A 26,184-nucleotide genomic window follows, 5' to 3' on the forward strand; every position below is an offset into this window, starting at 1 on the left:
TCTTTAAAAAGTTTTTTTCTACTATACTTTTTGTCAATAAATTTTACAAAACAAAGAAAAAAAACGTCCCCTTCAGCCTTTAACTGCTCTGCAGCAGATCTGTAGACAGACATGGTTGTAAATGCGGCTCTTTATAAATAACTCCTCACGTCTCATTTAGCTCAGTCAGTGAAGGATAAATAAGTCTGTCCCTCAGGGCAGGAGGAGATAAACAGGACAGAGGAGGGAGGAGAAGAGGAGAACCTCGAAGAAAAAAGGATTTTCTGCTTCATCTGAACGTGTAGCTTTCGTCGTCGTACTCCAGCTCGTCGTCATTGTCCTCCCCCAGCTGGCCGTACCGGAACTTCCTGTACACCGTGCCGTCCTTCCCCATGTAAACGATGTCCTCATCGTCTTCGTCGTCATCGTCGTCGTCGTCTTTGCTCCCTGCGCGTCCGATGTCGACCAGCTGGTCCTGGAAGCGGCCTCCGGAGGAGCTGGCCGGCCCGCTGTAGGACGCCGTGGAGGCGGAGCTGTAACCGGCCCCGAACCTCCCAGAGCCCAGCTTCTCGTACCCGCGCGGGGGCAGGTCGGACTGTTTGCCCTTTGACCTGGAGTGTCTGACCAGCAGGGCGACGCCCACAAGCGCCAGCACCAGCAGGATGCAGGCGATGATGAAGATGGTGAGGTTTCCTCGAGCCTCCTCTTCCTCAGAGTTCCTGAAGGGCAGGTTGGTGCTGAGGACGCACTCTCCTGCAGACGAAAAGAGCGAGTCCGCACACAGACGCAGCATTTACAGGCCTGTCTGAAGGGAAGATAATGAGGCGCTTTCGTGCCGGCAACATTCAAAGAGCACTCTGCCAATTTAAGCTCAGTTTTCTCAGAACGAGACGTCTGATCAACAACTGAAGGAGGTCGTGCCGCTCCTTCAGAAAGGAAAAAAAGTCTGAAATACAGAGCGGTGAAGTAGATCTTTTGAGTTCTCCTCCTTCATGATAGTTTCAAGGTTTTCTTTGCTTTGAATGGGCAAAAAACGGACTGACTAATCAATGTGAAGGATAAGAGCTGACCTGCAGCGGATGGAGAGTAGTGGAATGATGGGTAAGGTGTGGAGATAATGCTGAAAACTCGCTGAACTGTACGATCTCTTCAAATAAAAAAAAACCCAAACGCTTCATTAAAACATAGAAGCAATTCCACATCAGAGACCAGGAACTTATTCAACCTCGGATTTTATCATAAATATTTATTTATCTCCTTGAGGTTGCTAAATTGCTGCTGAATAACATAACAGACATAATTTCTGCTAAAACTATAAACATCCTTTTACAGGTTTTGCATTACAAACTATTTAACTGTCATTTTAATTCAATTGATTAAAAGCAAATCTAGATTAAAAAATGTACTTTATGAAACTTATAATGAAAAAATAATGTTGCATATTTAAATTTAAAAGTCATTTTATATGGATAATATCTTTCAACACTTAAATCCTACAATAGTTTTGTAGAATTGTTTTTTCTTTTAATAAAACTGACAAATCTATTGTGGGAAATACAATAAAAAACAGTATCTAATCTGTTTTAGACCAATAGATAACTTGTAATTTGTTTTTGCCCAAGGTAACGTTCTCATAGTGTTTTCGTTTGTGTGTTTTTTCCTCACATAAGCTGCTAAAAGGTTTATATTAAAATGCACCAGCAGCATTAGTGAGATAAATGTGCAATTTTTCTAAGCAGATAAGATAAACATTTGAAGAAAATTAGTCTGACAGAAAAATAATTTAGATTTTTTTAGATAAAGCTCCATCCTTTGTACATAAAATGTAGTATTGAACAAATTTAAGAGTCCTGCAAAAAACACACATTTGCTGGTCTAAAGATTTCTCTTAAAAGAAAAGACCCACCGCTGATTATTTTCCCTTTTCAATGTTTGTGTTACTGAGCTACAATAATTTACTTGCATGTTTTCTACTGATGAGTGTTTGACCAAAGTAACTAGAACATGTTCAGAGTTTGGTATTTTCTAAGATCTACCCAGCTAATGCAGACAAACGCCTTGTTATTTAGAGAATTCTCGCCATAAATTTATCCTTTAAAGATGCATTGCAATTAAAATTGTCTTTTGTGTTTCTAACATGTTTAAAATGACATTTTCCTATTGAAAACCCCAAAAAATGAAATATTAAAATTGCGTTTGAGTATTTCTTAATCAAAATCAGGAGCAGATGAAAACTGGATGCTTGAAAATGCTCAGACTAATGATGCAGCTACTGAAAAGGGCGAGCCAAAGTCTCCCCTACGCATACCCTGGCCTCCTCACGCTTAGTGTGCGAGACATGAGTTCAACATTCGTGTGAATTCTGGCTTAAAACTGTACGACTGGACTGATCCAATTTGTATTTCTAATGAGCTACTGTCGCTGTGCACAAAATATGTCTAAAGAAAAACGACAAAGGTTGTTAGATTTTGGCTAAAAATGGCATAATCATAATTAAAAGGTCACTGGGAAAGATTTTAGAAATTTATAATATGCCCTGTTATGAAACACATTACTAACATTTAAATGTTGCATATCGGTACAAGGTTACTTTAATCTCTTTCAGAATCCACTAAAGTTAACACTAGAATCCCTGGAACTTTCAGCTGCTGCCCCCCTCCCCTTCTCAAAGTAGTGTTGTGGTGATCACCTTAAACCATCAACAATAACTTCCTGATTTCGCAATGCAGATTGTAAGGTTTAAATTTGCAGGTGAAAGAAGTATTTTTAACACAGACAAATACAATAAATGACAAACTGGTGACATGGGGAAGGAGGGGGGGTGATGCATTTTTGATGCTTTTAAACCATGAACATTGTGTTTACTTTTAAATTTTATTTTTACCTCAAAACTGTTCAATGCAGGGGAAAGAAATATTTTTAACACAGACAAATACAATTAATGACAAACTGGTGACATGAGGGGGGGGGGTTGATCCATTTTTGATGCCTTTAAACCATCAACAATGACTTCCTGATTTCGCAATGCAGAATGTCATGTTTAAATTTAAGTTTGACATGCATTCCAGATTCCGCCACTAGACGGTCAAGTGGTTATGGCTGCGGACTCGCATTCAGAAGGTCATGGGTTCGAATCCCGCTCAGGAATAGTCCACATTAAATATTTGTTTTTACTTTTAAATTTTATTTTTACCTCAAAACTGTTCACTGCAGGTGAAAGAAATATTTTTAACACAGACAAATGCCTTTAAACCATCAACAATGACTTCCTTATTTTTGGGCTTAGGACTTCTAGTGTTAATAATGTAAACAGAGTTACGGTAGTCAAAATGAAGTAAACCCTGGAGCTAAATAAAAGGGGTAAATTTGTCCATAAGTAGAATATTTCTCTTAGAAAACTGTATGTACTGTAGATAACATGAATGTTATGGTGAGATAGTCATAGTTTGTCACTTTATTCTTAATCTAATTCTGAGTTATAAAACCTTCAAGCTTCAGACTAAAGAAAACTCATCTGCAACGTGACATTTGATGTGAATATTTAAGAGATTAAAATAGGTTAAATTGTGTCTTTATTTGTATTGTGTGTGATGCTGATTGTCCACAAAGTTTATCCCTGAATTTGGTATTAAATTATAAATCTATTACAAAGAATCAGGTATTTTTCTTCAAAACTAGAGGAAGATTTTTTTAATGCCATTGAGATTTGTTTTCATCGGTTTTTATTGCCTTTAAGGCTTTTCACTTTTTGCAATATCAATTTAATAACTTTGAATGCCTCGCAGAAACCCTGAAATTATGAGCTGCGTTTTCACGTTGCTGACTTTTAATAGATAAAATGATCAAACTTGCTGCTGTAATTAGAGACGAATAATTAACAGAAGACGAATCAAAGGATTTGTTTGAGTGGGAAATAAATTTAAAGTGATCATTTCTGCAAACTCATTTCTGAAATCCGGCTGACCTCGGGTTTCGGTGCAGTTGCAGCAGTCCTGCTGTGCAGTTGCATCTCCCCCTCCGTCCTCCTCATGCTGGCAGCAGGGCAGACAACGCCCCCCTGCTTCTAAGATGGCCTGATCGGGGCACGCCGTGCAGTTGAAGGGCCCGGCCGCCCGGCACTCCAAACAGGAGCTGTCGCAGTCCTCACAAGTGTAGTGTGAACCCTGTCAACACAGCAGAGTGATTTTTTATTCAACACACAAACAAAACTTTTTGTTTGCGTCTCCTCCTGCCTCCGCATCCATCAGGTGCGTCTCAAAAGGAGCATCTGAACTTGTTTAGAAAATGAGAAGCAGAAATGATTTCCACTCCCCGGTTTGACTGCTTCTGCTGCAATAATTGCGTCTGAAATGATGTGACTCCTCAGGCCAAAACATTAGAGGATTTGAGAAAATTATTTTTAATAAAAAACGCCATGTACTTTTTTAATTAAAACTGTCAAAAGCGTTGTTACCTCACTAACGGGGTGCTGGCCCGGATCGCACATGGACTTGCAGCGACCGTCTGACAGCTGGTATCCAGGGAAACAGGACTCACAGGATTCAAATTTTCCTGCAGCCAAAGAATTGAAGTTTACTTTGGGGGAAATTGTTTCACCTGTAAAGCAAGCATTTGTCTAAAGCAGGGGTCTGCAACCTGCGCCTCCGGAGCCACATGTGGCTCTTTGGTTAAAGGAAAACAAAACTTCTTTAAAAAGTATTAAAAATTGTAGTTAAAAAAAAAACAGTTGGACATTACGTATTCATAAACAGTTGGACATTACGTATCAGAAGCTTTTTAACAGATTTTTGAGTGCAGAAGTTTCCATTTTTTAAAAGATTCAAGGATTTTAAGTGTAAATTGTCATTGTATTAGCTCTGATTTAGTTCATTAGATTTGTACATTTTTCTGAAAATATAATGATTTGCTGCATCAAGATGATCCCATGTGACACAGGATGTCTTATTTTGAAAGGTAGTTGTTAAATCTTTGACAAAAATGATAAATTTCAAGTTTGGGAAAAAAAAAACATTTTATTTTGCCCAAAAAATTGGTTGTTTATAATTATTGTAATAGAAACATTTATATAAAAACAAATCATTTTCTTATTTTCCTAAAAAGTGAATACGATAATTTTTAAGACCCCCTAAGAACCCCAATTATCGTTGTCTGAACTAACATCTGCCTCAAAACTGTACGGCTGGAAAGCTTCGACATTGCTACGCTAATGTTAGCTTAGGATTGTGAGGGTCTGTTAGCTAGCAGCGAAAGAGTGTAAACAAAGGAATGCTGGGATATCAATATAAGGTTACTTCTCCGCCCACAGTCCCACCCACAACCCAGAAATGAATTTCTAATACATTTCTGCTGCGAGGCAGAAAATATGTCTTAAAAACAACAAAGGCTTTTTGATTTTAGATAAAAAGTGCATAATAATTAAAAGACCACTTGGAATGATTTTGCAAAATATAGTTGGAGCTGAACTTTAAACAGGTTTCTGAAGCTGTTCAACTTTCTTGTTGTTTAAGTGAACAGACACCAGACTTAGTTGTGCTCTGTAAGTGGGTGTGGCTTCAGGTGCACAAGCTCTCTGCACTTAATGAATGTTAACAGACAGTTGCACCTGAGCATGTTCTGCAGCTGCTGTGACAGGGCTCGCAGGTCCGGTGTGACGAGTCGCGGTGGTACCCCGGAGGACAGGAGGGGAGGCACCGGCCTTCGTTCCTCAAGTAGACGAGACCCAAAGAGCAGCTCAGACAGTCCTCTTCCCCACCGTCTGTGCATTCGCCGCAACTCGGGTCGCACTTTTCACAAGTCCTCGAGTCAGAGTTTCCATAGTGACTGCAGGGCAGGTGGCGAAAGTTATGATAGATTATATTCAATTAGATCAAAGGAGATAAGAGCCATGTTCACCCTGGAGGATATTCTCTTTCCATGCGTCCTGAGCTCCTCTTTCATGACACAAACTGACACACAACAGCTGATGCAGCCATAGAAAACAAACTCCCTTTCATTATTCCTGAGAAACATTCACAGTTGACACTCAGGTTTCAGAGTACTTAAGCAACCTCAGTATCCTGTTTGCTTTCTCCCGAGTATTTAACTGCACATCAATTTAACGGCACATTAATTTAACTCTCTCCATTGCTGCACCAGGCCACACGAAGGGCTATTTAAATCTCAAGCTTAATTAGCCTGAATTTGCAAACCTGTCCAGCTGTAGATTAGCGTCTACAATGACAGTATGTGGCTGAGCTGATCTTTCATTAATCATGATTCTGTGCAACTGCGCTAAATGTGATGGATGAGCACCAGGAGTGGAAGCTGAGCAGGTTAACGTACCCGGGCTGGCAGGTCTCCACGCACTCTTTGGCCTCTCGGAACAGGTGGGCTTTGCAGGTGAGGCACTGGAGGCTATTCTTTCCAACGCAGGTCTGACAGGAAGCGTGGCAGGGTTCACACTTCTGCCCGGACTCCTCCTTGAAGTAGCCCGCTGGGCACTCATCCACACAGGAGCCATCTGTACCAAACAACACCCATGATCCCACAGCTTAAACACCTGGCAGAGGCCGGGTGATCCGTCACTTTAAAACAATAAAAGAACTCACTGAGCAGGAAATGTCTCTGGCTGCAGCTCAGGCAGTGGTCTTTGCCTGGACCCCAACACCTGTGGCAGTATTTGTGACAGGGGTGGCATTTCCCGTCGCTGTCAGAGTACTGGTGGGAGGAGCACTTCGAGGACGACGGCGTGCAGCGGCTGTGATCGTCCAGCTTCCAATCGTCTCTGCAGGTGGTGCAGGAGTTCACGTCGGGCCCGGAGCAGGTCAGACACGACTCATCGCAATCTGGAAACCAGACGTCAAAACAACTGAGTAAATATTCTGCACAACCATTGGAAATGGTAATTAGGGGTGAAAATGATTAAAGTAAATAGTAGGCAATAAAATTGAAAATATTTGTGAAATAAGAGCTCAAATAAAGAATTAAAAAAACATCAGTAACTTGATAAAAGTAGAAACCAAGCCACCCTCTTCTGCCTTGGAAGGTTCAAGGTCCAGACCGAAGGGGACCCAAGTTTGAGTGCTAAAATGATGCTAGCATCATAGCTAATAAAGGCCAACGTATCAAGCAAACAATACCGAGTGAAACGTTTACTGCAAATCCCACCATCAGGATGGAGTTCGTGGATTCAATGTTTAGTTCACTAAACCACTCTTGCCTAACTTTCAAGTCCACTGGAAAGGAGATTAGATACGCCTTCAAGCCATGCTAAAGCTAACACGATAACAAATGACCGTTACAGAATCAAAGATGGGCGGGGCTTTCATACTTGAGCTGTAGAGCATGATGATGTAGAACTGAAATGAGGTGGGACTTACACCACTTGACCAATCACAAAATTCAACTGTAGTACCTCATTTCAACCTGTAGGGGTCCTCACAAAGACAGGTTTAGACTGTCAGGAATTTAAGTCCCAATTATGGGGGTCGACAGCCAAAAAAACTTGATTTAGTGTCTGGTTAATCTTAAAAGTTGCAAATCAAAATAAGTAGTGAGAAAATTTAAAATAATGCCGGTACATTGAAAGCATTTAATTGTTGTGTATGAGAAGTGGACAGAGTGAGTGCAAGATCACCTATAGAAAGTGGTTTACTTTTGGCTCCAACAAATGAAGTCAATTCAGTTGCCATCTTTTACCACAATACAAAGGTCGCCATTTTGGATCCAGATGTCAATAAACAGTGATTGGTCTGAGTTTGAGTCAACGTTTCTGGTTGGTGCAAGTCCACACCCCAAACACTTGAAGGCAATAATGGTTATTCTGACCAATATAGTGACAGTTTTTCAATAGAAGTCTATGGGGTTTTGGCTTCTTGGAAGTTAAAATAAATAACAGCAAAAAATATTCATAATGCATGTATGTGCATTCCATTTCCTTCCATTTTACTGTGAATTTTTTTGTCTCACTTTAATTCACGAGTTTGTTTATAACATAATAAATAGCACAATTCCAATGTAAAAGTCCCTTTCAACCCTTTTTTTTAAATTACATTTGTCATTTTCATGTAATTTTGCCAACTTAAATTTGATTATTTTAAGTGAAGACCGAACCTTTCTATGTGGAATCCGTAAAAGCCCTTGCCTCCGTTTTGTAGCACAGCGGTGCCCCTTTTCTTCAACATCTCCTTCTACAAGCAGCCACTCTCAGTATCAGTAGAAGCGAGCTTTGCCTACAACACTTTCCTGTGAGAAGCGCACCATCCTTTTCTCTTTTTTTTTTAAAAAACAAAACCAGAGCGCTGCATCTTTCTCTGGGGAAGTGCCGTCGGCGCTGCTGTGGAGTTCTCGGCGTCTGACAGCTGCCTGTTAACGGCCTCAAAAGTGCAGCTATTTCAGTCTGAGCTCCAGTCAAAAAACACACTCAGGCAAAGTAGAAATGATAATTGAGGAAGTGCGAGAAGGCTGCTCCACAGGACAGAAACCACTGCATTGACTTCAGGAGTGATGGATGGGGCTTTGTCATATTTTGAGTTATGATTCAATTTAATTAGACGAGGGAATTTTCTAGCAAAGTTTTAAGGCCCCCTTGGTAGAAACCTCTAAATAAAAAGCAAAAGTAGAGTTGATTGAATTCCTGTTTCAGTGAAAAGTCGTACCTTGACACTCTGCTGTTACTGCATCTCTGTATGTATTAGGGGGACAGGAAGGCAGACAGGCCCCATTGTGCAGCGTGGCCTCAGGGTCCGCACAGGCATCGCAATCGCTGCCGCTCGGCCCGTCACAGAGCGCGCAGTCAGAATGGCAGCGCGAACACTCCCCTCGCTCGTTGTCCTCGTAAAACCTCTCGGGACAGCTCTGCACACACAGGCCCTCGTGGAGGAAGTGATACTCCTCGCAGTCTGCACAAAGAAACGGCTTCAGAACTCAGATTCATTACAACTCGGTGACCTACATTCTCTGAGAGAACAGCAAAAGGGAAAGTATCACATCACACTGGAATAACTCGGACACGGTCATCAGTCACGGTGATTTAGTCCAAATAGTCTACGACTGCAAACAAGTTTGAAGAAGCAGAAAAAGAGGAGGGGGGTGGCGTAGAAAATGTAGCTGAGTTTGATAAAAAAGACAAATATAAATGAGTTGTAATTCTTGAAGTGTTCCAATCATTGAGGTTTGTCCGCTTATTTCAGGCACAACCGTCAAGGTTCTGTGACTGTAACCGAGGGGAAGATCTTTGACTTCCATGTTGAATTATGTCTGAGAGTAAAAGGGGTGTCCAATTTTGCCAACCAAACGACCAGCATTCTTTAAAACCTTATGAAATATATCAGAAAAATTGTATAGCAACAAGACATTTTTTGCTTCTTCAAATATAAAACTATTGTGTTTAAATACATTTTCCCCCAAATTCCTGTGATTTTTGTGTAGTAAGAGCAGAAATAAAACTAAGAATAAGTCTGTTTGGGAAAAAAAATAAACTTTCGTCAACATTAAATTTGGGTTCACATGAAATGTTACATATTATTGTATGAAATCATGTGAACAAGAAATAAATGTTTTTCTTGTTTAAAAGTACAAGCCACAGACAAAAGCTTTTTATTTCACAAAAAAAATGATTGTTTTACACACATCTTCCGTCATGAGAAAGATGCTGCAAGAACATGAGTAAAACACAAAAACACGCTTTTCATTGAAGTGGATCTTCAAGGATGTATTCAATTACTTTAAAATCTAATTTTAAAATCTGCTGGTAAATTTGATTTAAATCATTCATCCAGTTTGTCGTGTGCAGGGACACGGGGGGGCAGTTTTTGGACTGTGAAAGGAAGCTGCAGTTCCCAAAGGGCTGGAACTAACACACACGAGGAGAACAGATGTACTTTGAACCAGGGCCTTCTTGCTGTAGAGCAAGAGTGCTAACCACTACACCACTGCACACCCCAATCCTAATGCCAAAACACAATTAAAATAATATTTAGATGTGAAAAGTGATGCATTTCCTTTAAAACACTAATATATGAATGCACAGCTCCTGCAGAACAATGTTTACATAGTCTGAAAATCTGATTTTCTCAATAACTCTTTTCTTTTGGCAAAAACACGTCAAACCACATTCTTCATGTGTCTGTTTCAGTGAAGATTAGGTGTTGGACTGTGCGTCACCTGCAGAAAACATTTGTCACAGTGGAAGAAAAACAACATTCAAGCATGCTCTTGCCTTAACAGTGATGACATTTGTGCTGCTAGCGATAGATAATGAGCACAACCGTTCTAAATAAGACGTTCACATTTATGGGTCCAGTTTTAGTACCTGTGCACTCTCCGAGGGCGGTGCAGTCCCGACACGCTGCGGGACAGTGATGGCACTGCCGGTCCCGGGCCGTGTGTCCTTCAGGACACTCCTCCACACACTGATGCTTGTGCAGGAGGAGAGGCTCCTCACAGGATAGACAGTGGGTGGCGTTCCTCTCGCAGGACGCACAGCCGGGTGCACAGCTGCGGCACAGCTGGCCTACAGGATACCCCCTGTCGAGTTACAAACAGACCAGAAGATCCAAACAAATAGAAGATGCTGAATAAATGCAACAGGCTGCGTAACTAAAATTCTCCTAGAAATCCAAACCGCGGACACGTCCAGGACATAAAAACGTAGCAACGCTGCACTAATAAGAAATAATGTTGCTTTCTTCTGTGTATCGACGTGTCAAGGAGTGTTTTATGCTCGAGAACAAGATCAAATGAGCTGACATGAATGCCGCGGGGGTAAACAACAAAATCGACACATTGCTCATTTGTTAGAGGAGAGCTAATCATTTATTCAGCTTATTGCGCCAGAGCTTAATTAATGTTAACAATGCAGTTTGGTGCAACAGCAAAATAGAATGCATATTTTACAGAGCAGTCATGTGGTCAGAAGTGTAAACAGAGCTGCAGGAGAGGACATGTCACTGCTTTTATTCTAAAGAATATAAGAATTTAGTGCTGAAATAAAAAAAGAGTGTATGCATGGGTTTTAGTACCAAAAAACATGACATCTGAAATTTTTTGCACAATGAGAGATACAATTGAGATGCAACCAACAAGTATTTAGGATGTTAATTTATTTATCTATTTTTAAACTCTTCAAACTGGTATTTTTAATTATGTTTGTGTCAGTTTTAGCTTAAATTCTTAAAAAATAATTTTTCCAAGACTTTGTTTCTGGAGTAGATTATCTGAAATTATCCAAGTTGTTGGTGGTAGGCTTGAAGTGGAGCAGCCCCGCCCCCCTTCCCATCACCGACCTGTTTACATGCTCTCCTGTTAGCTTACAGTCCCTCACAACCCCGACATCACCAGTGCAGCAAAAACGGATATTGGCGCAATCCAGCCGTACAGCTTTGAGCCAGATGTCAGCTCAGACGAGGAAGACGGAGACCCTATTTTATACGTGACAAATATGATCCTTTTCAAACAGCATTTTTGTCTGCTTCCGATTCACAAAAATGGAAATAAACACTCCTTAAGTTTAGGTTTCTTTTTATATCCTCAATCATTAGAAAAATCCCTCAAGAACATGTTAAAAACACCAAAAACTAAATTTTTATTAGAAAAGCCAATGTATTCTCAAGCAAAAATACAACCAATTGTTTCCAGTCGTTATTAAAACTTTTGGCGTTATTTTTTGTCTTTTTATAATGTAATTATAGACTGTTATTAATGAAGAAGAAATAGACTCTTTGGATTTGTGTGTGCGTAATTCTTGATTTGTAACTCATAACACCTTTTGTGTGTAACTGTGAGCACTTGCAATAGTGTATTCACGTACAAAAAAATACAAAATACTTGAAATGACAGCAGTTTAAAACTAAGTAAACCTACAAATCTTCAAAAAGTATGCACAACTCGCCTGATACACACACATACACAACTGCATTTACGCACAAATCACATGTGAGACTATTTTCATGTCTCAAAGGTTTGTGAAGGGAGCGATGAAAACACAAACTTTAGTGTTGAATGTTTTAAAAAAAATCACATATTTAGACATTTTTAAGTTAATTTTCGGGCTTATCTGTTTAAGAAAGTGGTGAAATGTGAAGTTTTCACCAGATATTATTCACTAGTTCAGAGTGGCTAATAAGAAAACTCTGATGACCCAGCATTCTAGCAGCATTTAAACGTATCACTTACACAGGAATCATGGAAACGTGAAGAGTCTCACATCAAATTTGTAAATGTGGTTTTCTGTCAGACAATTTATGCTTATTTCTTAAAGATTTGTGAGTGCAGTTAGTTTCAAGCAGCTGTCATTTTAAGTTGTGTGTGTACATTTTTTCATAATGTGATTTTTGTACATGTGAATACACAATTGGAGTTACATAAAGTTATAGACAAAATGTATGAGTTATGAATCAAGAATTACACACAAATCGATTTCATTTTCTCTATAGTTACTTTGTGTCATCGTCTTTTGTGCAGCTTTTTTGTTTAACTTCTTTTGTTTAACTTCTTGTTTAACTTCTTATGGTACTTTGTAGAACTCTCCTCAGTGAATTTGTAAGGATTGTATACCGTATTTCCTTTCTATACAGTGGCTCACCTTTTGTGGTCTTGCTGTTTAGTGAACTTTTTTTCAGTGAAATTTTACTTTTTTATTTATTTATATAAAAGCACACTTCCTCACTTCCTCAGTGTTGCGTCTCCTTGTACAGATGCAGCTCGTTTTCATTCACTAACACTGGACTCATTTAACTACAAAGGTTTGAACTTTGAGTTAAAGCAAGAGAAAGGTGAGAAAATGTTGTTAATGGTGTTTTACAGCCTTCAAACATCTGCAATCCTACTTTACAGATCTCCCCAATCACAGTTATTTATGGAACATAATCCCTGCAATAAAAAAAGAAACCACTTTATTTCTTAAAGCAAGGTTTATAGAATTTTTAATATCCCACTGAAAAAAGAAGCATTAGGAATGACTGCTGACCTGACGCACTCCTGAACACACTTTCCATCCTGCAGGAACAGCAGAGTTCTGCGGGAGTTCAGGCAGCGGCTGCACAGCTCAGCGTTCACGCACTGCAAGCATCCCGGAGGGCATTCCTCACACACTCCGCTCAGCCGACTGGCAAAGAAGCCCGTCGGACACTTGGACACGCATGTCTGCTGCAAGGTCAAAAATCTCCCTGCAGGGGGAACAACAAAAGCATCAACTGGGGCACGAAAAAGGGATAAAAATCCGTTAACTTGCAAAAATATGGTAAACTGCTGCTGCAGGTATGAAAGCAAACGTGTTTGGCAGACCGTTGGCACACTTTGTGCACTGGTTCTTCTCGTGTCCAGAGCAGGACTCGCAGGATGGATGACAGTCCTCACACGCTCCATCGTCTGCAGAGAAAAACACCTTAATAACCAGAGAGGCACACTCACATGAAGAGTGAGTCATCTGCAATGTTCACACTCAAAAAATGTGCTTATAAACTTGACACTCCTGACGTGTGTGGGACGAGCCACCGCCAAAAGTTTTTTTGCCTCATGGCTACACGAAAGCATTGACGTTTCTCTCTGTATCTCCTACAGGCTAAAGTCATGGAGGACACAGATGAGATTAACTTATTTTTGAAGAGTTCTACAAAAGCTTTGATAATCATTTCTCCATCTGGGTTCATGAGATCATTCAGAGACTCTCCCAGTACGGTGAGGTTCACCCTGTACTGCATGAGCTTTCAGCGGTACTTCCATCTCTGTGGCCCAGTTTGACTATTTGCTGTCCTGCATTACTTTGAGAAGGGAAAAAACAAAAAATAAAATTAGAGGAACTTTTTGATTTTGTCTATATACAATTAAGAAAAATATCAAAGTTTTGGAGGAAAAAGATTAGATTCGTCATGTTGGTGTTAGACTCCACCCACTGATTACATCAACGTATCATGGGCCAAAGCTGAGTTCCTGATTGGTTGGCAAGACAAAATGTACTTGCCGAAGTTCAGCCATTTGAACTGTGTAAACCACAACACCCAGAAGAGGCTGCTGCTAGACAGCAGCGCCACGCCCAAAACACACTGCATATTCAGACTGAGGAATCTCAGAGCGAACTGAAGTTCAGTCCAATTGGAAACAAACACCGACAACAAACCTAAAAGATGGGTCTAAGAGCGGTTCCGGATACTGGTTTAGGATTCGTTTGTGTGTATTCAGGCTGAAATGTTGTTTGCTTTATCAGGGAAATGAACTTGGTTCACTATAAGTGGACCAAATGTGTCCATTCTGAACCATACACCAGAACTCTCCATTTGGAAGGCGAAGTGTAGGTAGGGAGAAGCCATAGGGGAAGAATTCTGATTCTGCCTTTGTTTTTGCTCTATAACACTGGACTTCTTTTTCTTCAAAAGTTTGAACTTTGAGAGTTTAAACAAGAGAGAAAAGTGTGAAAATGTTCATGTCTGAGAAAAGTCCATAAAATGTGTAGTGAGAAGTTTACAGCCTTAAAATATCTGTAACTCTGTTGGACTTTACGGTAGATAATTATCAAGGTAAATTGGAGGGAAGACTATAAAACAAAGTGATTGCATAGGATGTTTGTAGCTAAGATGTAAAAAAAATTCAGCACCAACATTCTACTTCTAACAGATTGGACTCCTAAACAGACAAAGCTAGCGTAACGTAAAGCTTCTTAAGGTTTTCTTATCGCTAAGATTTAAAGTTTAAGAATAGCTTTACTTCTCCGTGTTCTTTTCCGCCCTTCGAGTTGACCTTAGGACTTCTTTTAGAGTTCACTTCCTATAATTAAGATGTCTTGGCTCACGGTAATTACCACGTTGTTTTAAACTCTGCTCGTAAAGGGAACAAAATGTCCTGCATACACAGGCAATTACTTCAAAGTCTGTATCTGTCCGACATTCATTTCGCCCCCGGTGCTCAAGTTGGTTGAGGATTCAGGAACGGTGGCACGCAGGCCAATTACCCTCCCTCCACCCCAAACCCCGGCTTCATTAAAGACGCACAGACGGGGGATTAGTGGAATATCTGCATTAGTCTCACCGCTGAGAAAGGTCTTGATGGGACAAGCTTCATCGTCGGGGACACACAGGCTGCTTTCCAGCATTTTTCCCTCCTCGCAGGACAGACAGTCGTCTTCTTCCGGGCCGCTGCAGGTATCGCAGTCCGCGTGGCACTCCTCGCATTCGCTGGAGTCTTCATCGCCATAGAAACCATCGGGACACACCGAGACACACTTTCCATCTAGGAAACAAGTTTAGAAAAAGTTTAATACGTCCAGGTTATCTGAAGAACTTTGTCAAACTGGATGTAATAAAATGTATAATTTTACATATTTTTATATCCGTTACTTCAAAAGAACCCAGCCTCAGACATAACTTAAAAAATCCGAAATATCAATTTTAAATCAAGAAGTGACTTTAACAGACTCCAACTAATCGGATCTCCAAATATAGAACATCAAGCAGCTTCAGCTCAATTTGGACATTTGCAGGAGGAGTTTTAACCAAACTCAAACATATAAAGGGGTTAATTTAAAATAACATAGTAAGATCAAATGGCTTCAAATCTTTGACACGTACTAATAGTGGTGGGGGCAAAACATTTTTCTAAATGCATCATTATGATCCATAGACAATTCTGATCATTTTATGAATTTTAAATAACCGATAATTTTATATGATTTAAAGTAAAAGTAACAAACTAAATGTGAAGTGTTTTTCCTTGACATTTTTGGCCCAGACTTTACTTAAAGCGACCGTTTGGAAGCATTTTGGCTTTCATAGCGTTTAAGGTCAATTGGACAAAAGTCTTGTGGTGTGTAAGTTATGTCACACCAAAATAAATATGAAGGGAACACAACAAAGTGAAATCACAACATGCGGCTAGCTAGACACTATTCTGTTTAGCATGAGTTAAAGAGCGTTTCATTACAGCTGGTCAGTTATAAAATGTAATATCTTATTTAGGGTTGTTGAGTTCAGGGAAAAATTTCCCTTTTGATGTTGTGAAAGATTTTTGATTATCAAATGAAACATTTTTCATGTCAGAATTTTTATGTTCTCAATAGAAGTTAAACAAATTTACTGATCTCGTCTTTAAAAATGCACTGGTGGAGAAAAGAAAGTCATATTGGTCTAGTGTCTTCTAGTAAAGAGAAACATTTCTGAAATAATGTAGATCTCGGATACATTGGTAATTGTTGCATAATCAAATCGTCTCGTGAATCGTAATTGAATCCAATTGTGAGGTGCCTCAAGATTCCCTCCTCTATGTACTAAAGCAGATAATGAGTATTTTTAGGAATAAATGCTTAATTTGCTTTGGTAGTTTTTTTTTTTTTAATGATCGTGTATTTTGTTTTATCAAATAATTGTGTTTTACATGGTTTTCTTTTTAATGACAAAAACATTGTAACGTTTACTTTTTAAGTTAGAATTGGAGTTTTGAGAATTCCAAAAAATAGAAAAATAATTATTTTATTAAAAAAAAAAAGGGTCATAAAAAAGTTAAACTTTTACCCAAAAGTAATAAAAATTAAAAGACGCTTAGATCTCATTGCAAAGCATAAAACTTTATTCAAGTGTTCAGTTAGATTTTAACGACTTATTGTTTCGTTACACTTTTAAGGTGAATTTTTAAGTTAAAAATGTAGACATTTAAATACATTTCTTGTGGTGAAACCCAGACTGAGAGGTTCACCATCATCCCACTGAGAGAACAATAAAAACTTTTGACACTAAATAGTTTAGGAGAAAAACAAACAAATAAATAAAATTCCCCACGAAGCAGAAATTCGCCACACAGAGTTTTGTAGTCTCACCTGATAAGAAGAGGTCGGTTTCGCACCAGTAACACTCATGTTCATCACAGCTCACACAGTTGTCATCACACGGAACGCAGCTCATCTCCTCCTCCACGCTGTACGTCTTCGCTGGACAGTTTCTGTAGCAGCCATCCTGAAAACTGATAAGAAAAGGAGCAGTCGACACCTGCAGTCAAACAGACACAAACCCACTCTGCTCTCATGGCAAAAAGAAGACTTTTCATTCAGCTTTAAGAGAGAAACGCAAGTCAGAGCGAGCGCAGAGGTGAGATCACACATGGCAACAGTGTGGCACACGGCCTTACTTGTAAAAGCCGTCAATGCAGGAAAGGCAGTGCCTGGGGTTATCTGTTGAAAGCACACAAAGACCTCAGCTCTCCTTTAAACTAAGTGGAAAAAGCTCTGGTCTGCAGCGCTCCGACAGCCCAGCTCAGTCTCCTGTAGGCAACACTAACATGACCTTCAACTTACACAAGACGCACTTCTTGCAGCCTTCTTCACAAGCCATGCAGTCGTCGTAGTCTGGGTCCTCCACCTCTCCTGAAAACAGACGATGCGGAAAACATGGAAGGTAAAAACGTGAAGGAGACGAGGACAGACAGAGATGCGACAACAATAAGATGCTAAATATACCTTCTCCACACTCGAGCTTCACGCAGCGGCCGTCAGAGAGGTAGAAGGATGGGTTGCACTTCAGACAGCGGTTCAGGCTGCTGCACAGCTGACAGTCCTGGGAGCACGGCTCGCAGGTCTTCTCGGTGTGGAAGAAGGCCTCGGGACAGGTTTCCACACACAGACCCTCATGTAGATAACGCTCCATTCCAAATTTATCTGGGAAACAAGGTACAAATCACAAGGCAAAACAGACTGCACAGTCTTCCCTTGAAAGTCAAGATGGTTTCACGATGAGCACAGCATAATGTCTCAAATTTCTCATGAGCTCACTTAAGATTGGACACTTCTGGTGACATCATGAAAGCGGTATCAGTATAAGATACTAGACTATCAAAGAGAAACCTTAAACTGTGACTTCTGTGGAAATCAAAAGCCGCTGGTCTGAAAAGATAATTCCAGAAGAAGGTGACTTCTTCTGAGATCTAAAGGATCTGGAAAACAAGGGACCTTGAAAGACAACAAACCCTCAAACTCCGTCAATGAGTAAGGAAATAATATTTACATTTATAGAGGAAATGAGGAAAACGTGAAGACAATATTCAGGGGCATAAACAAACAATACTGTTTTTAAATCTTTGAATGGTCTCGCCCGCCTCATCTCTATCTCTCCCCTGTGCCTCATGTCAGCTGATCAGCTTCTCCTGGAGGTATTGAGGTCTAAGAGGAAGTGTAGAGGGGACCAAAGCACCAAAGCTCTGGCACGCTCTGCCTTTTAACTGACGCATCCTATTTCCATTTTAAAAACTAAACTTAAAACCCATTTTTACAGCCAAGCTTTTAACTTTCCATGAGACTCCGCTCTGTTTTTCCTCAGTTTTTGCCGTTTTGGTTTTAGTTGTTTTATCTATTAATGTTCTTGGTGTTTTATTGTAAAGCGCCTTGTAGGAGTTTGTGTTAAAATGCTTTATAAATAAAGTTAATTTGATACAGACTCTTCAACAATATCAGAAATTAAAGAGCAGCTGAGAGACCATCAGCAAAAGATTTATTAACAGAGAGAGCAGAGTGACAGACACGGAGTCCGAGCATCACCGTGTGTTAATGGTATCTTCTCCAGCAGGACAAACAACTCACAGCGACGTGACAAGCTCCAAAACAGCACATGAATTTTCCAAATACCAGAAGGAAATGCCCCTGCTTTTGTGAAAGACATACTTCCTAAAGGGCTGAAACTACCTCCTGACTTGGATATTAAAATTGAAAGAGCACACCGCTCTCTCCAACCCAGAGCCACAACGTCCCCCCCCACATCAATCACTTAGAGAATTCTCGACACAACAGTGAAAAACGTCATTCTGCAGCAAGCAGGGAGCCAAAGAAAAGTGATGATTCAAGACAAAGTTATACTTTTTGACCAACAGTATTCCCCGTAGCTACAAAAGAAGCGAGCAAAAGTTCATGCAGTCGTCAAATAACAGGGACATGCGGGCATCTGGCAGCTGGATGACAAGCATACATCTCCAGGAAGAGTGGGCATGGCAGTGCCTCACCTGTTTTAGGGGGTACTCTAGATAGACTTTCTGAATTCTTTCTTACCTGTGTCACAGCTGGTGCAGTTGGAGGGGCCTGCGTCGACACATGCGGCACAGGTGTGGTCACACAGGTGACACCGTCCACCTGACGGATACTTGCCTTTGGCACACGCCTCCAAACATCGACCCTCATCCAGAACACTGCAGCCAAACAGGGAACAATGTATATATATATAAAATCACCTTAATCAGAAAAATAAACATCCAGTAATGATGTTTTTGCAGATCAGCTGAACTCGTTTACATCCCAGCATTCACCATATGGCTCATTCACACATGGAAGGAGACAAAGGAGTGGGGATAATACATCAGTTAAAAGGGGATTTGTTTTATTTATAATTAGGGAATTTATAAATTAATTAAAGAAAGAAAAAAAAGTGTTGATACTAAATCCTGCTTAAACACGTCTTTAGATGATGTTTGATTTTGTAGTCTGGAGTTGACTGATTAGATATGTAAAATAAATGAAATTATAAAAAACAAACAGCTTTGGATTGTCACAGCTTGACAGTTAAATTCTTTAATCATCTAACTAATATGTATAGCTTTTCCATAAACAATTGCAATATTTGTATTTCTTAGTTTAAATGAGGCACTGAAGTTTCACTAATGCAAAAAACAGAGTTGTTAAAGTTGGTAAAATTGGATATTTTTTCCCCTGAATGTGTATTTCAGTGTGTAACGTACCGTGAGGGAGCACAGCTGATGCAGTCCTGACTCCGCCGCCCCGTGCACTTCAGACAGGTCGAGTCACATGGGTGGCAAAGCCCCTCACTGTCCGGATACTCGCCTGCTCAGCAAATAGACATGATTTGACTTCAAAGCCAAATAAAATCTTAATTTTGTTTTCATGAGAACATAGTACAGTAGCTTGAAAATAATAAGACAGAAGATTTTTTAACATTTTATCAAAACTAAACATGACCTTTCGGTATTTCTTGTCAAAGGTTTGGAACAACTCCCTGAAAATGGGAGACGGGCCATAAGTCTGAAAATGTTAAAATCTAGGCTGAAAACTTTTTTATTTAGCTGTGCGCTTTAAAATGGGAACTATTGCATGTGTATGTTTTTAATGATTTAAAATGTCTGAATTTTAATCTTGTTGGTTTTTATGATTTTACTTGTGTCTTAGCAATAGATTTTTTTATTTCCTTTTGTAATTTTATATATTTTGTACAGCACTTTGAATTGCCTTGGGTATGAATTGTACTTTATAAATAAACTTGCTTGCTTAAAATAATAAGGGAAAAGAAAAATATTTTTAAAACGTACAATTATATTCAAATTAATTTTCCAGTGATTTCTATTGTTTAGTTTAGTATTTTTAGAATATTATTCTTGCTATTTTTCAGCTTAGACAACTTTTTCCACAAAAAAGGATTATTTTATGTGTGGTGAAGTGCTTTTTTACGCCAACATGACAACATGTTGCTGACCAACCTCGAGTGCAGCGGCAAAGGAAAGTGACATAAATCGTTACGATAGGTTAAATAAAGCATCAGTTCAGAGAGGAAGTTCACCTCTTCCAACCAACCAGCCATTGAAGCTCCTTATTGGCCAAACACACCTGATCCAGGTAATCAGCAGCAGATAAGGCAGAGTTTCTGGAACACCAGGAGGAGGCCGGCCCTCGAGGACTGGTTTAAGCTTTATAATCACCACACTCTAGTTTGGTCTCCACAAAGACATTATTGAAAAGATTTTATGATTTAATGACACTTTGTAAATCACATGTAAGCTACATTGCATATTTCTCAAAATGTCTCAATTATTGCATCAGAATGTTAAGTGTGTTTTTGTAAATACTGTATACTTTGATAACTTGATTATTCTGGAAGCCAAATGAGGTTTTACAAAATCAGAACCTTTTAGATTTTCTGCAGATGGTTGGAGCTGGAAGAAAACTTATCTACTCATAGAAACTCTGCAACTCTCTAAAACAGTTTATGTGTAAAACAATACATTTTACACAATTTTTTTGGGGGGGGGAAGAAAGTAAAAACATTTCAAGATTATTTTAATCAGAGGTGGAAACCTCTGATTAAAATAATCACCTGATTACTTCCAGGCCAGCGAGTTTCCTAAATATGCTGGTTTTGTAGAGCTGCTCACAACTGTTAGTAATTATATTATATGGAAAATGAATTAGCAGGAACTGACCCTTACAATCAAACTTCTGGTTTTTATGGGGCCAGAAAGTATTTAAGTAACTAAGAAGAGCATGTTTATTTTACACTTTAATTTTCCATATTTTATTATTTTAATTATATTTTTGTTTTGCTTTCATATATAAAAAAGGTGAAATATGGTTTTGTATTTACGCTCTCCTTAAAATCGACAGTTCTTTCATTAAAAAAATGGGGAAAATAAATGTGCACGAGTTGCATTTTTTATCCAGAGGCAATTAGCCAAGATGAAATGGAGAAGAGGGATGGTTGACTGACCGTCTGCGCATGCAGTGTTAATAACGCACACCCCGTCCTGCAGGCTGTGGCCCCTGGAACAGCTGCTGCAGTTTCCTCGGCTCGGCCCCGCACAGGTGAGACAGCTGGCGTCGCACCTGAGGAGATCGATGGCGAGACTGAGCAGCGGAAACGCGGCTGTTGACCGCATGAAAACAGAGAACGCAGCTACACCCGCTCCGCCAAGGCACACAACAGCAAACAAAGTAAGAAGCCAACCACCCAAATATGGCCTGCCATCAGCTGATAAACAAAACACCCACACCTGAACACACAGCAGTGGGCTCACCTCCTACATATCCTCTGGCCATCAGCGTTCTCTGGGCTCGGCTCTGTGCTGTAGAAGCCAGGACTGCATGAGGACACGCAGCGCCACTCCTCTGTGAAAAAGCCTTCTGCACAAAGGCTGCACGCCTCAGAACCTGCACCTGACGCCACAGTGGATACAAGCACACTCCTCAGAGCTGAACACTTGTAAATATTTTCCCTGCTCTGACATTTACCTGCACAGGTAGCACAGGCCGTGTGACAGGGCTTGCACGTGCCCTCCTGTGTGTCGTGGTAGAACCCTGGTGCGCAGCTCGGCTGGCACCGGTTCCCCTGCAGGCTGCAGAGAGCGCAGAGAGCATGTGGCACTGTGACACACTCAGTCAATCATGTGACACCACAGAGATGAGTCACCGCCTTCAGACTGCAGGCTCGCTTCTCCCAGCACCACCAAAAACACTCAGTGAAGCCAAGCCAATCAAGGAGACACTTTAAATTCATCAGTTTGTTTTGTAGTCAACTGCAACGGCTCCGTAGTGATTTCTGAGCTGAGAAGGTAAGGATGGCACAGAGTCAGGAGTGCTTTTTCTAATTGTAAGGAAACTGCTGAGTGTGCATGCGCACGCAGCATCAGTATTCTCGGTGGCTGGAGGAGAAGGAGCGATGTTTACAGAGCAGTTCATTCCGGCATCATCAGAGGATCCGTCTCACCTTGTGTCTTGTTTGCATTCAGTGCAGATGCTGTAGGACGTGCACTTCAAGCAGTTTTCACTGCACTTTCTGCACACATTTGTATCTGTGGGGAAATCAAACAATGCACACTGAACACACATCAGAGCGGCAAATCAATCCGACTGGCACACCTCTTAGCTGACACCACAACAGCAGAGAGCTCTGTTCAAACTCTGCAGGCACAACAGGCCCCACAGGGTTCACTCCAGGTTCTGCGTAATGCGCTGGCGCATTTACGCCAATAGTCAAACGCTAAAAGCGCTACCGTGGTCGAGGTAGTAGTTATCCCCACAGGACGCGGAGCAGGTGCTGGTCTCCTCCGTCAGGTGATAACCAGGCTGACAGGAAGTGCACTGGTCGCTGCGACTTCCCGTGCAGCTCTGGCAGAAAGAGAAGCACCTTTTACAGCGCCTGCGGTCGCCCCAGAACCCAGCAGGACACTCGGAAACGCACAACCTGAAAGAGAACACAGAAAATGACAGGAGTGATAACTTTATAATCTGAATTGAGGTTTCACATGAGAAGAGGCTGGAATAATTGGCTTATTTAGGCCTAAAATGTACTTTTTCATTTGGTTTTCTCTGTAAATGTTGCTGTGTTTTACTATTAGTGCTTTTTAATTTAAAACTAAAGGGTTTTAGATTGAAACCTCAGAGTACACTTCTTTAGTTATGAGTTTTTGTTTAACATTTTCTTTTGACTATAGAGAATATCCAGAAAAAACGTGTTTTCCCCCAATCAAGTATTTTGTATTTAAAATGTTTATAATAAATTAAGAAAAAAAAAATAATTGGTAAGCATATTGATTTTCTCAATAATCCACAGTATGCATGTGTGCTGTGTAATTCCACTAACCTTGTGTTGTTCTTGAACTTGAGAAAAAAGTGCAGGCATGTGACACACTGCTGCGGGCCTGGCCCATCACATCCATCCTCGCTGCATTCTGGGTCGCAGGGTCCTGCAGGGGCAAAGTCACAGCACCCTCATGGCAAAATGATAACCCTATTGCTACATTATTTACACATGCGTTTGTGGGAGAGTGCGACCTACCGTTGTATTCTTCCGTGACATCACTAGCTGCTGGGATCTCAGCTGCTCGGGTGCGCAGACGATGCGCAGAAGAGTACGGCAGCTCAGCGGTGCCAAACATCACCAGAGACCATTTCTCCAGAACGCCTAAAACAAGAAAAATGTTTGTCTTTTCATTCCTGCATGCAGTTTTATCCGTTATTTCACTGCCGACGGTTAGAATAGAGAAAAAGAAGATGGTCAAACCTGGTTTGGTCTCGCCTCGCTCATAAGAAAGAGTATCTTGAATTTTCAAAGTCCATTTCCCTGCTGCCTGCTCCCCCCAGCAGTGAACCGTCATGAATTCCCAATCCTGAAATCCCTCAGTGGAGTTATCAAGCGGCCTGAACCAGAAACATCACACGAGTATCAGCACAAAAGCAACTACACAGTTTTATTTGCTCTTAAAGCCGTGTCACACAGTCACAAGACACATTTCGTCAAAGTAGAAATTTGAGTCTTTCGTGATAATTCATAAATGCCTCTTGTATTCATCAATCCTCAATGTGCAAAGATGTCCGTCGAGGGTTTCAAAATTTTTTGATCGGTTGAGATTTACGTTGTTTATATGAAATTTTTGTGTAAAACTTACACAATTGAGTTATTTTCACAAGATATATATGCAAATTTGTGGCTTTTCATGACCATTCCATATACATTTAATGGATTTTCATGTATGTACCACCGATGTATAACTTCTATCATGTATATGGCGCACATATTACATCAAAATTACGTAATTGACGCACTAATCACCAATAACTTGCATACATACAGCACAATAATCACACACAAACATGCACGATTGTGTGACGGGTATATAAATCGGTTTAACTTCCACCCCCCAATACTGAGTGGGGGTATCCTGCTCCTCCTGTCTGGTTCTACCGGGTGGGAGTTGGGTCTTTTGCAGGGTTGTTTCATTGCTGCGCGGGAGGCGGGTCATGGATCTCCTCCGCTGCGGCTCCCACCAGGGGTTCCCCGTCTCAGCAGGGGGGCCCCCCTGGTGAGGTACCTCGGCTGGCGCCTAGTGAAGAAATTCATTGAACTGCGGGTTTACGTGTTCTTTTCGTGGTTCATTCATACTTTTTCCGAGGTTTTTAACTTTAACAAAAAACAACTTATCGATTTTACACTTATATTTACGTACGATCAATTTTCATCCCTGCAATAAGTGTAAAATGCACATAGTGGTTGTGTCACAGTCTTTAGGTGATGAATAACAGTTTATTTCTAAGAAGTTCTTCTAGGTTGAATATTTCAGAAAATACAAGAATTAGCCTTCAAACAAAATTACAATTGCTGGCAAGTATTTTTTTTCTTTCTTACTTAGACCACAAACAATCACCACACAAACTATAAACCTTTTGATTTTTCAAATGAATTATTTTTTAATTCTATCATTAAAATACCATAATTGAACATATGCGTAGAGATCTCACAATCTAAAAAGTTTCATATTTTTGTGAAATCTACTATTTAAACATTTCAGACAAAGATGCAAACATGCATGAAACAACAAAACATCTAAAAAGATTGATAAACAGCAAATAGGGAGATTGTATCATCTAGAAAATAAAAACAACTCATTACCCATATGAAGCATGGTGGTGGAAGTGTTGGTAGTGTACTATATAAAACTGACCAGCTTCTAGTTAGAGCTTCTGTGAAGTTATTAAAAATATTTGAAGAGTTAAGATCAAGTACAAGGAAGCGTTCGTGACTCATAACTGAAAAATAAAACTCAATACTGGAAATGCTTTTTCATTTTCAAAATGTACCTGCACTACTTGTTTCTTAAATGAAAGGAAAACCCAATTCTCTTTTTTTTATTTCTTGTTCAACCCCACTCATTCTGTAACTTAATTAAAATGATAAAGACATTGGGATTTGACATTTAATTTTCAAAAGTTCTTTGAATTTTGGTACAAGTGCAAAAACAGAAATTCTTTTTCACTTTCACAATGTACCTGCATTACTTGTGTCTTAAATGAAATTATAAAGCAATTCTCCGAGCAGCTTTTTCATTTTCTTCATCATCACCACTCTTTCTGTAATGTATTTAAAGTGATAAAGAAAATGGCATTTTATATTTAATTTTCAAAAGGTTTCCTTCTAAATTTGTACCAAAATTAGATTAATTTGAAAAATAAAATGGATCAAAAGAAACCCTTTTTCATTTTCACAATGCAACTGCATTACTTGTCTCTTGAATAAAATGAAAAAGCCATTCGGATAATGTATGTAATAAGAGCATCTAATAATTAAAGTGATGAAACCCAATGAAGACTGCTTTTTCATTTTCACATCCTGCTGTGCAAAAACTGTCTCATAATCAGTTTGAGTAAGCAGTTCCAACGGGCTCAAGATTATTTTATTTTTAAAAATTTGATATTTCTAATTAAATTGAATGAAAATGAAAAAGCATTTCCAGTATTGACTTTTATTTTGAATTTCGAGTTGCAAATCCTTCCATAAAACTAAGCTATTTTAAAGTGAGCTGTAATTTTTACTCAGTGTTTTGCTAATGTGTGACCCCAACTGTTTAAATAATGTGGAGGACTAAAAACAAAATGTCTGACAATTCCAACAACGTAAAGAGCAGCTGCATATACATTTGTGCAACTTCTAATAAAAATATTTCTTATCCTGTTAGAAGTAATATAAACCTTTGAAATATGTTTTG

At 39.8% G+C, this 26,184-nt stretch overlaps 1 protein-coding gene across 3 annotated transcripts in view; it reads right to left on the bottom strand.

Annotated features, from left to right (window-relative positions):
• pcsk5a (proprotein convertase subtilisin/kexin type 5a) overlaps nucleotides 1-26,184 on the bottom strand; it is a 45,700-nt gene that overhangs the window by 2,222 nt on the left and 17,294 nt on the right. For 2 of the 3 annotated variants that reach the window (XM_024299136.2, XM_024299135.2), the window contains exons 13-37: nucleotides 23,706-23,842; nucleotides 23,481-23,606; nucleotides 23,286-23,388; nucleotides 22,696-22,886; nucleotides 22,410-22,494; nucleotides 21,935-22,038; nucleotides 21,721-21,859; nucleotides 21,414-21,529; nucleotides 19,657-19,759; nucleotides 18,974-19,110; nucleotides 17,396-17,593; nucleotides 17,234-17,302; nucleotides 17,068-17,110; nucleotides 16,760-16,902; nucleotides 14,980-15,180; nucleotides 13,243-13,326; nucleotides 12,926-13,124; nucleotides 10,271-10,485; nucleotides 8,616-8,858; nucleotides 6,567-6,803; nucleotides 6,301-6,478; nucleotides 5,582-5,799; nucleotides 4,433-4,530; nucleotides 3,944-4,142; nucleotides 7-732 (exon numbers count right to left, since the gene is read on the bottom strand). In XM_024299136.2, the coding sequence (XP_024154904.1) occupies nucleotides 269-732; nucleotides 3,944-4,142; nucleotides 4,433-4,530; nucleotides 5,582-5,799; nucleotides 6,301-6,478; nucleotides 6,567-6,803; nucleotides 8,616-8,858; nucleotides 10,271-10,485; nucleotides 12,926-13,124; nucleotides 13,243-13,326; nucleotides 14,980-15,180; nucleotides 16,760-16,902; nucleotides 17,068-17,110; nucleotides 17,234-17,302; nucleotides 17,396-17,593; nucleotides 18,974-19,110; nucleotides 19,657-19,759; nucleotides 21,414-21,529; nucleotides 21,721-21,859; nucleotides 21,935-22,038; nucleotides 22,410-22,494; nucleotides 22,696-22,886; nucleotides 23,286-23,388; nucleotides 23,481-23,606; nucleotides 23,706-23,842 (4,030 nt within the window). In that variant the 3' untranslated portion in view covers nucleotides 7-268. Of the gene's footprint in view, nucleotides 1-6; nucleotides 733-3,943; nucleotides 4,143-4,432; nucleotides 4,531-5,581; nucleotides 5,800-6,300; nucleotides 6,479-6,566; nucleotides 6,804-8,615; nucleotides 8,859-10,270; nucleotides 10,486-12,925; nucleotides 13,125-13,242; nucleotides 13,327-14,979; nucleotides 15,181-16,759; nucleotides 16,903-17,067; nucleotides 17,111-17,233; nucleotides 17,303-17,395; nucleotides 17,594-18,973; nucleotides 19,111-19,656; nucleotides 19,760-21,413; nucleotides 21,530-21,720; nucleotides 21,860-21,934; nucleotides 22,039-22,409; nucleotides 22,495-22,695; nucleotides 22,887-23,285; nucleotides 23,389-23,480; nucleotides 23,607-23,705; nucleotides 23,843-26,184 lie in introns of those variants that run through there. The other variant, XM_024299137.2, reaches the window with a different exon arrangement.

This window comes from Oryzias melastigma, linkage group LG12 (assembly GCF_002922805.2).
Source record: "Oryzias melastigma strain HK-1 linkage group LG12, ASM292280v2, whole genome shotgun sequence".
Lineage (NCBI taxonomy): Eukaryota > Metazoa > Chordata > Actinopteri > Beloniformes > Adrianichthyidae > Oryzias > Oryzias melastigma.